The sequence below is a fragment of the Gossypium raimondii genome, chromosome 10, assembly GCF_025698545.1.
Source record: "Gossypium raimondii isolate GPD5lz chromosome 10, ASM2569854v1, whole genome shotgun sequence".
NCBI lineage: Eukaryota > Viridiplantae > Streptophyta > Magnoliopsida > Malvales > Malvaceae > Gossypium > Gossypium raimondii.
The window spans coordinates 30,241,968-30,253,221 of NC_068574.1; the positions used below are offsets into that span (position 1 = coordinate 30,241,968).

Genomic DNA, 11,254 nt, shown 5'->3' on the forward strand with positions numbered 1-11,254 from the left:
ATTTTTTTCAGAACACTTAATAGCATTTTACCTCTGTTTATATAGCTTTTTAATTTGATTAAGGGTGTACCAAATATTTTTTTTTAAAGATTTTCCATCCTAGTGTTAGGAGAGAATAAGGCTTTGAATTTGGTGATACTAATGCTTTGCCCCCATTCATACTTGTGATGCACTATTTCCGAAAAAAAAATTTGATACTTTCGAAGTCAACAGTATCTTATAGAATCCCAATCCCAAAGCCTGTGATATGTGTCAGGCTGAAGGATGAGAGAGAGACCTGACACTTAAAACTCATTCTTGTAAAATAATGAAAGCTAATACCAGTAAAAGTTTATAATATCTGTAAGCTGAATGGCAGTAACTTGATAAATACTTAAGTCAATAAAAATAATTAAAGCGATTAAGACATATCATCTCTATAAAGTTAAAAAGTTCAAACAACTCATTTTGACATATAAAATGGTAATAATCTTCTTGAGGTTTTGCTAGGCATAACAGCTACACAATTGTGGTTACAAAAAAAATAACCCTCCGCTTATGAAAACGAATCATTTCGAGATCAACATCAGTTGCACTGCTAACAAAATCTACTTCCATTATGGGGCTGAAGAAACACAGAAGTTTTGACACTTATTATATAGCTGAGATAATTTTATGAAAGATAATAGCCAGAACGTATGAATACTACTCTTTTCTGGGGTAACATGATCTGTGACTTATTGCATTGCTTTATTAAATTTTCCAACCCGATTTAGGATATTTTTAACAAGAAAACATACTAGGGTATCCTATCGGGCATCCTTAGATAAGAGGCTGTTAGTTTCAACTTTTCGGGCATTGCACAGCTCATCAACACAATCACCCCTTTCGAAGACCGCTGCCGCCCCCATTCCTGTGCCTGCATTTCAGTTGTGAAACTGATGGTCAGCAACTCTAGCCAGTATATAACAGAAAGGGAGAGAGGGAGGGAGATAGATAGTACCTATGCACATCGAGACCACTCCGAATCGGCAGTCTTTGCCACGGCGCTTCATTTCATGCAGAAGCGTAGCAACACAACGAGCACCTTCAACAAAAGCACAGATGTATACTAGTGTCACATTGACAACATCCTTTAATTCTATGTCAATTCATACACAATATATGTATATTATACGGAAACCCTCTTAGGCATTGTAGTTACTAGTATAATTCTGACTCTCATGGATGTCATGTAGTAGAGCATCAACAAGTAGATCATCTTGAGCATAAATTACCATCAGCAACTCCAAAAGATAATTACAGTAATCACACAGGAAAAACAACAAAATTGCATGAACTGTTGCAAGAAATACCTGTTACACCCAATGGATGTCCAATTGCCATTGCGCCTCCATTTACATTAATCTTTTGTGGATCAAGCTCCAACTTCTTTTGACAATATACGAACTGGGATGCAAATGCCTGCAATAGATAATAAAATTAGAGACTTAGTGTACTATAATTCTCTCTAATTACATAGGTCAAAGCTAATTCATGTTCAAAATTGTACCTCATTTATCTCAAAAAGATCAACATCATCAAGTTCCAGACCAGCAGATTTAACTGCTGCTGGAATTGCCACGGCTGGGCCAACACCCATGATAGCAGGATCCACACCAACAGCAGCAAAAGTCCTGGAAGATCAACAAGCACTTTCGTACATTAATAGAAACTTCGATGTTTATGATTAGTTTGTAGAATGAGGGGCTGAGCTGATACATAAAGCTTCAGCTCTTATTAAAAACTGAGTTGCTGCTATAACGGAAAAACTACAACCCCCAAAAGATATGCTTCATAAATGTAAGTGAAGGATGTGAAACCAAGCAATTGCAGACCTGAAAACACCAAGAATTGGCAGTCCTTTGCGCATTGCAACACTTCTTTTCATAAGCAGAACAGCTCCAGCACCATCACTCACTTGACTAGAATTTCCTACAATACAAACAGCATATAAGTAAAATACGCTAAAACCAACATGGCAGCATAACCTTCAAGAAAGAATTCGGAGCATTTTTCAATACCAGCAGTAGTGGTCCCATTTTTCTTGAATACAGGTTTCAATTTTCCCAGATCTGACACTGATGTGTTAGCTCGGATCCCATCATCAACAGAGATTGTGACAGGTTTCTCATCACCAGTCTTTGGATCAACAATCTTCATCATACATGAAATATTACAATCAAAACATGAATATACACACAAAGCTTCCTGTGAAAACATATCAAACAGAGAAAATATCTGTAAGTTGAAAGGAGATAGTAGCTACCTTGGTGGCCACAGGGACTATTTCATCTTTGAATTTACCAGAAGCTGTAGCAGCAGCTGCTTTCCTGTGAGATTCAACCTGGCAAACAGAATTTAAGAAAATCAAACATGTAATAGATCATTTGCAATACCAGACTGCAGGAGAATAATCTAACTTACCGCAGCCTGATCCTGCTCCTGCCTTGTCACACCAAAGCGATGAGCAACGTTCTCTGACGTAATACCCATAGGAAGGAGACAATTCTGAGCTTGCTCCATTTGCTTCACCTGCCAAAATCAGCAAAAGATCATATCAGACCTAAAGTTCCCTTTTATGTTTTTCGGCTATTGGAAGAATGATAAACAAATAAAAGCACACAAGGAGAGTGAGTACCCTTGGGTTAACTGAACCTTCCCATGCCATTGGATTAGTGGTCATAGATTCCAACCCAGCTCCAATGCCTACAATACAAGTAGTTATTAGTAAAAATACAATGTGATAAAGAAATATCATTAGCAGCATAGGTTTCTAACCAATTTCATAAAACCCTGCTTTTATCGCTGCGGCTACATCAGCAACTGCCTGAAGCCCGGATGAGCATTGCCTGTTCACAGTTCTAACAGGCACAGTTTCTGCATCACCATAAGAAGTGCTTACAATCAACCAACATGACAATAACAAAATACAGAACCATAAGAACACAATCAATGATATATATGTATACCAGGGAAGCCAGCATAGAATGCAGCCATCCGACATTCGCTAGCTCGTTGAGATCCTGGTGCCAAGACCGTTCCCACAACAATATCCCCAACTTCACTAGGATTCAAATTTGTTTTCTCTATCACTGCCTAAACTCAAACGTAACAACATAATAATAAATTACTGGAAAAAATAAAAACCGACCACAAAAAGAAAAACCTAAACAAAATTTCTTTCAAGACAAACCCTTAAAACAGGTGCAAGTAAATCATCAGGATAAGTATCCTTGAAACCCCCTCGCTTGGATTTGCAAAGCGCGGTCCTATATGCTCTGTAAAATAAAAATAATAAATTCCATAATTAAAACAAAAAAAGTTCCAAATAATCTCTCAATTATTTACAACAAAAATGTAATGATTATTAATTAGTTAATTCAAAAAGAGTTACTTACGCTACTATCACCACATCATCTCCAAAAACATTAGTTCTTCGATAAGCAGCGCTATCTCCAGCTAAACAAGCCGATGCCTGAGGAATTTTTGTCAAGTTTTTTTAATTCATTAGAGAAACAAAAGGAGATCATTTGACAGAAATAATCAAATAATCAAAATTAAATCCATAAATTAAATATTAACGCAGTTCTAAACGTTATCAAAGATGATTCCTCTTCTTTTTTCCCAAAATAGAAAAATAAAATTATTAAAATTTGAAATCGAGATTTAAATTAAGGAATAAAATTCTGAGTCATTGTGTCAAAGTTACACTAAGATTTAGGTGAGAATAGTAAACAGATCTTACAGAGAGGGCAGAGTTGTTTTGGTGCGACAAAAAAGAAGAAGCTGAAGGATTAAGGTGTTGAAGCAAAACTTGCTGTCGGTTGATCGCTTTCTCCATCGTTCCCTGCGTCTAGAAATGAACTAAGATTTCTGTTTGGCGAGGGAGAAAATGCAGGAAAAATAATGGGAAAAGAAGAGGCTTGGACAAGGGAAGTTGGCAAAAGACATTTATAAGGGACACAAAGAAGTCTAATTAAGATAAAGATTTAATTTTATTTATTTAATTATTACAGTAAAAGCAATTGGAGGGTTATGAGTTCTGATTTTGGATGACGATGATATGTAAGCCTTTTCGGCCTCACCTTCGCTATTCCCTTCTCCTTTCAAGCGCGTGTACTTCACACTTCAATCCTGCAACCTAAAATTCGTTTCACCGTGTTTCGTAATAATTATAGTATTAAATCATTTTCCTTAAATTTAGATTTGAATTTTCCTTAGGTTTAAGGAGTAAAAAACACTCAAACTTAAAAAAAAAAAAAAAATTCAAGTCCCTTCTTTTCTTTTACTCAATTAAGCATTTAAACTTTTAAAATATATAAAAAATACCTTCAAATTTCTTTAAAAAAAAGTAATTAAGCTCCTACTTTTTCTCACTCAATTGAGTATTTTAAATTTTAAAATGCATTAAAAGACTCTCAAAATTTTTAAAAAGAAATTAAGCCATTGCTCTTATTAAAATTAGAAAAAAATTATAAAAATAATAAGTAATAAATTTTAGAAAATTTATTAAATTTTAATAAAATATAAAAATTAGAATTTTTATAAATATCGTAAAAATAAAAAAACTAAAATTCTATAAAAATCATAAAAAATTAATGACTCCTAGTTTTTTCAATTAAAGTCATCACGTGATTTAACACACGTGATATGTGGTGAAAATGATAAATAAAAATAAAAACCACTAAAGTTATAGAAAAATTATAAAATATTTCTTTTGGTACAATAATTTTATAATTTTTTACTTAAATTTATATTTCTTTACATTTTGTATAATTTTCTTACGACTTTATAAAATTCTATAATTTTTTATATTTCTATATAATTTATAACTTTTACAATTTTCATAAAATTTTACAATTTTTTTATTTTTTTACGATTTTATATTTTTCTAATTTTTAATAAATTTTTAATATTTGAATTTTTTAATAAAATTTAATAAAATTTATAGGTTTTATTGATTTTAATTTTTTATAATTTTTAATAAAAAGCAGGGGCTTAATTACTTTTTTGAAAAAGTTTGAGGTTCTTTTTGATTCATTTTAAAAACTCAAGTATCCAATTGAGTGCAAAAAAAAAGTAGACGCTTAATTGTTCTTTTTTTAAGGTTTGAGGGCTTTTTTTTATGTATTTTGAAAGTTTAAGTACCTAAATGTGTGTAAAAAAAAGCTGGGGCTTAATAGCTTTTTTTGAAAAAGTTTTAGGGCTTTTTGCACCATTTAGTCATTTTTTTTATTTAAGTTAGGTATCTGGCAATTGTTTTCGGTGGTTTGAATTTTTTTTTTTAAATTAGTCTTTGAAAACTTTACACTACATTTGGTTGGGGTGAATGGAATAAGACTGTAATAGAATAGAAATGTAATGAAATAGAGCTGTCAGTAATTTAATTATTTGGTTTAATAGAATTGAATAGAGTTGTAATAGTATTCTTATGTTTGGTTGAATGGAATAGATATTGTAATAGTATAAGAAAATAGACTTAAATGACCAAAGTAACCTTAGCATAATTTTTTAGGTAGATGATTATTGTTATTGTTATTAAATTTTAATATGATTATTATTAAATATAATTAAATAATAAATAATAAATAATTTAATTATATTTAAATACAATTATTATTAAATACAATTTAAGAAAAATAGTATATAATTTAATAACATTCTTAATATAATTATTATTAAAATATGATTTAATAAAAATCATAATATATAATATTAAAAAAATAATATATAACCTACTTTATTTTAATTTCTTACAATGGTTCTAGTTAAGACTCCGCAAACATAAATTAAGTCTAAACTGTAACACCCTTAACCCATATCCATCGCCGGAATAGGGTTGTGGAGCATTACCGGAATATACAGATCAAATATAGACATTTCATATTATTTAACATTCATGTCAAAAATTATTCATGAAGTCCCTTATATGAGCCTTCGAGACCCAAAACATGCATTAAAAACAAGTCGGACTAAACTGGGTACTTAGAGAATTTTTCGCAAAATTTCAAAATTTTCCAAGATGCAGGGGACACACGCCCATGTGGGCATTCGAAAACACGACCGTGTCACAGCCCGTGTCACAGCCCGTGTTCATGCCCGTGTAACTCTCTAACTTAGGTCACACGGCTAAGTCACATGCCCTTGTGCTAGGCCGTGTGTAGGTGCAAGGATCACATAGCCAAGCTACACGCCCGTGTGCCAAGCCGTGTGAAAAATATTGAGCATTCTGTTTTAAATTTTAATGATACAGGGGACACACGCCCATGTGCTGACACACAGCTGAGACACACGCCCGTGTCTCTGCCCATGTGTCACACACGGCTGAGACACACGCCCGTGTCTCTGCCCGTGTGGATGAAAATAAGCCATTTCCAATGTCACTTTTCTCACCCAAATTGTCTTCCACCTACATCAGCACTTTAACACATTCACAAAGCAATATCAATCATTCAAATCAAGCTAAAACCAAGTTTAGTACATATTATAACATCCCATATATCTAAGTATTGAATTTCCCCTAATTGAACCAATTCACATACATGCATATCTTACCAATTATACTAACTCAAATCAATTAATAATGAGCCTATATAATTTCCATCATTTAACCAATTCAAAGACTCATCAAACACATTAAGACCATATATAAACACATCATAATATGTCATTCAGAAGTCATTCCAATGGCTAGTTACAACCAAACATTTACATTGTCATCATTGGTCATATTTAGCTTATACATGCCATTATAACCAAAATTAGTTTACTATATCTATACCGAAAAGTCTGAGGGATAGTGTGATGTGGCTCCGACCAACTTCCAACATTTATGAGCCTCCGAGTACTATAAAACAGAGGAAATAAAATAGAGTAAGCATTTAATGCTTAGTAAGTTCATATAATGGGAAATTAACTTACCATTAATTTATATTTAAGGTAAGCACACAAAATTCATCCAAAGAAATTTGGCAATTAGCCTAAACACATATATCCTCAAGAAACATGTTAGTCATGTACTTCATGTGAATATCAAGAAACATGCATGAGCTCATCATGTAAAATTTTTCTTATACATATGTTCTCCATATCATATATCCATATAACATGTACATTTCCATAATAATTCATCTCAAGTTCAGATTATCCAATATCGGAACTTTGCCTGTTGAATTTATTTGAAATATCAATGAATACACATGTAGTACACTCGAAGTGTACAAAACTGTAATCCGTCAATTCATATTCAGGAATGCTCATACAAGCACATAAACAGGAAGCTCTCTCTCAAGCCATATAACAGGAAGCTCATGTGAGCCATGTAACGGGAAGCTTATCCGGGCTATATAACGAGAAGCTCATAAGAGCCAATAACGGGTAACTCCGAAGAGCTATTAATGGGAAGCTCCGAATAGCCATATATCGAGAAGTTCAAGCGAGCCATATCGGGAAGCTCTAGAGAGCCATTAATCAGGAAGCTCACAAAGAGCCTTTAATCGGGAAGCTCACGAAGAGCCATATATCTAGACGCTCATAAGAGCTGCGGTGTGTCCACAACACATGCAGGATCACAACCGATTGGGATGCTCCGAAGAGCTATTAACGGGAAGCTCACAAGAACCATATAACGGGAAGCTCGAGAGGGCTAATAACGGGACGCTCTTTCGAGCTGTGGTGTGTTTGCAACATATGCAAGACTACAACCAATACGAGAAATCATGTATCCATCAAATTTCATTTATTGAAACGGGACTTAACATTTATCGGGCTTTGTTGGATATGTAATCAATTTCATATAAATAGCAATTACATAATTCACATATACAATATTTAATTCAAACATATAAATATGCATAATTTAGTTACACGAACTTACCTTGACAAGTGTTCATTGCTCTGTTGTCTACTAATCCGACACTTTCTCTTTTCCTCGATCTAATTCTGTATCTTGTCTATCTGGATCTATATGAGTAAATTTAACTCAATTTAATACAATTCATATTCAATTCAATTCAATTCACATCTTAGGCAAAATTATCATTTTTCCCTTATACTTTTATTTAATTACGATTTCATCCCTAGGCTCAGAAAAATGGAATTCATGCAATTTAATCCTTATTCCAAGCCTAGCCAATTTTTACGTGTCATAATAGCAGCCCATATATTTCAAAAAATTTAGAATTTTTCCATGAATTTTACATCTTTACAATTTAGTCCCTAAATCACAATTTCATAAAAAATTACTTTACAAAAGTTGTTTATCTATCAACAACCTTTCATTTTCTACCATAAACTTCATAATTCATGCATATTCATCCATGCAACAACCCTAGTACTTTGATAACTTTACAAATTAATCTCCAAGATAGCTAGATTAAGCTATTATGATCTAGGAAACATAAAAATCATTAAAAACGAGACAAGAATTCATACCTAATTGAGCCAAAACAACTTTCTTGAAATCAACACCCAAAAACTAGGGTTTCCATGTCTTTTAATTGGTAAAGATGATATAAAATGATAATATTTCTTATTTAATTAAAATATCATCTTTTATTATTTCATCTTTCCAATTTAGTCCTTTTCTTTATTTAATTTTCCATGGATGAATCATCATATTTATCTACTAACTCCTCTTAATGGTCTATTTGCCATATAAAGACCTCCAATTTTGAATTCCATAGCTATTTGATACTTATAGCTACTAGAACTCAACTTTTGCATTTCATGCAATTTGGTCCTTTTAACAATTAAACATGTAATCGGTAAAATTTTTCTTAACGAAATTTTTCATACAATATTTATATCATAATACAGATCGTGAAATAATATTAAAATATTTTTGTCTTACGGACTCAGATTTGTGGTCCCGAAACCACTGTTTCGATTGTACTGAAAACGAGCTGTTACATAAACTGCGTAAATAATTCTCGTTTGTTTTAAGTTCTTACAATGGTTCTAGTTATCATAAGTAATTCTTGTTTGTGGTTCAATAATTTGATTACAAGAATAGTTCAACATGGAAGAAGGTATTGAACAAAGAATAGTTCAAATATATAAGAACATAAGATCACACATTTTAGTCGAAGTGACCAACCCCAAAATATAAGTTTACATTTGAAGTAAAGGAAGTTATAATAGTTTACGTACATAGAATATAAGTCTTGCATTACACATATAAGAAAAAAAGTATGTAACATCTTATCGAATATCAGATTATGTCAGAAACAACACTGATCCTAAAACCTTTAATGGAAAAAAATAACCAATAAATTACAAAAAAAAACCACTAAAAACAATGTAAATAGATGACATCTACCAATCAACTTATCATCCAATTCAAACACGCACCTGCACTCATTAGTTTTAAAATTTCTACAGTGTCGACAACAATTAATTTCCTACACTGGGAAATATTTCATTCAAAAGAAAAATTATCTATGCAAAGTGAGTTGAAGAGAGAAAAAGAACTATTTGTGCATATATGCAGTATTAAGTTTATCTTTAGGAATTCTGCATCAACAAAAAGTTCTTAAAGCAATTATAAGCTTAAAATTAAATCTTTATTAGTACATTGGCCCCTGAACTATACCCCAATCACCAGATTGGTCTTTAAAGCCTTTTTTAGTAAGTGTTAACTAAACTATCAATTTTATCTCATTTTACCCAAAAAGTGTATGACATTTATATGTTACGTTTTTTATTATCTGGTATTGTTTTGGGGGGTAAAATGGGAAAAATTTGATAATTTAAGTGCTACTTCTAACAAAAAATAACTCCGAGGATCAATCAGGGAATTGAGGTATAGTTTAGGAGCCAATTGACCAATAAAACCTAAAAATAATCCTACCACCCTCCAACTTCCACCCGCTACTTCTCATATAACTTTTAGCTTCGTATCACAAACCATTTTTACAACTCTTGTAACTTGATTTAGAGTAAAACAAAAATACTAACAGAAAAAGGAGAAGGATAGTTCTTTGTTGTCACTGATATGAGCAATCATAAAGGTTTCTGGAAGGTTAATTGTATCATAGTCACATCAAGAGTTTATTCCAAGTTTGGAAAAACATAATAGACGTCTTGTGTGTTGGCTTAATTTTAGCAAATTGCAAATGTTTGTGATATTTATAACAGAGAAAAACAACTAAGCATAACAAGTTTGCAGTTTAGTTAGTATGCATTTACAGATGGAAGGTAAAAACAAAAACCTTTGGCACAAGAGGAGTGTTTTTGTCCTTTTGGATTTTAACAACAACACATTTAATATCCATTCTGTGATACCCATGAATGGTTAGCCCCCAAAACTCCCTTAACACTAGGAAAACGAAACATAGCCTACAATGATATCTATACACATTTTTCATTACAAACACGAAATAATATTTACAAGTATCTTTTCCCAACTAAAGAAGAAGGCTTAATATTTCTTCAAGTACCTACACAAAATGCACACGATGAGCTTCCCTCAACCAGAACACATTTGACCTTTGGATCCGGTTCTCATTCTAACAAATATGCAAACAAGTAAATTCAAGCAGTAGAGTAATGAACTTCATTATTGTTAAAATTTAACTTCAAACCCAAAACAAAAAAAAAATGAAATGAAAATTTAAACTTACCAAAACAAAAGAAACCCCAAATAAAGAGAAAATCCAAAGGGAAATCATTGATGCACTGATAGAGCAATTAGCGAATAGAAAAATATTGTAGTCTTTGTAGATGCAATCCCAATCTAAAATTGAAATCCCTTGCTATCTAAAAAAAGAAAAAAAAAGAAAATCATGTTGTTTATCTACAAATAATCAAGGAAGAGAAAAAGAAAGAAGAAATTACAGGGTATTGGCAAAATGAATATTAGCTTCAAGAGCCTTGGAGAATCCTTGAACGATTTCCTCATCTCCCCTTATCTCTGTTTCCTTTTTTTTTCTTGCTCAAAAACTCTATAACTGATTCAAAGCTCAAAATCAAAAACTCTATTGTGGGATGAGAATAATCGAACGGGAATGAGGAGACAGGGATGGAGGTGTGGTGGCTTAAGGTGTTTGCTGAGGGAAAGTGGTGAAAGGCAAGAATGGGAGGTTATGTTTTTTTTCTTTATTTGGTAGAGGCTTTGTATTGCTATTCTTTGGTTCTGGTGGGGAATGGCTATTACGGGAGAAGATGGAATGGGGGATGAATGGGATTTCGTTGGATGAAGGATTCAGTGAACCAAACTAATGAATGTTTGTTT

At 32.4% G+C, this 11,254-nt stretch overlaps 1 protein-coding gene and 1 long non-coding RNA gene across 2 annotated transcripts; both read right to left on the reverse strand.

The window, feature by feature from the left end:
* Positions 1-388: 388 nt before the first annotated feature.
* Positions 389-3,962, reverse strand: LOC105776793 (3-ketoacyl-CoA thiolase 2, peroxisomal). The gene is made up of 14 exons (XM_012599706.2): positions 3,767-3,962; positions 3,420-3,496; positions 3,215-3,299; positions 2,991-3,117; positions 2,800-2,898; positions 2,660-2,727; positions 2,446-2,553; positions 2,288-2,365; positions 2,043-2,175; positions 1,857-1,953; positions 1,532-1,655; positions 1,335-1,443; positions 983-1,066; positions 389-898 (listed from the first exon to the last, which is right to left on the reverse strand). Exons 1-14 carry the CDS (start codon positions 3,860-3,862, stop codon positions 789-791), a joined length of 1,395 nt encoding a protein of 464 aa, XP_012455160.1. The 5' UTR covers positions 3,863-3,962; the 3' UTR covers positions 389-788.
* Positions 3,963-10,146: 6,184 nt separating this feature from the next.
* LOC105776794 (uncharacterized) lies at positions 10,147-10,939 on the reverse strand. The gene is made up of 3 exons (XR_001128075.2): positions 10,858-10,939; positions 10,644-10,779; positions 10,147-10,529 (listed from the first exon to the last, which is right to left on the reverse strand). It is a non-coding gene; the product is annotated as an uncharacterized LOC105776794 (long non-coding RNA).
* Positions 10,940-11,254: the final 315 nt, after the last annotated feature.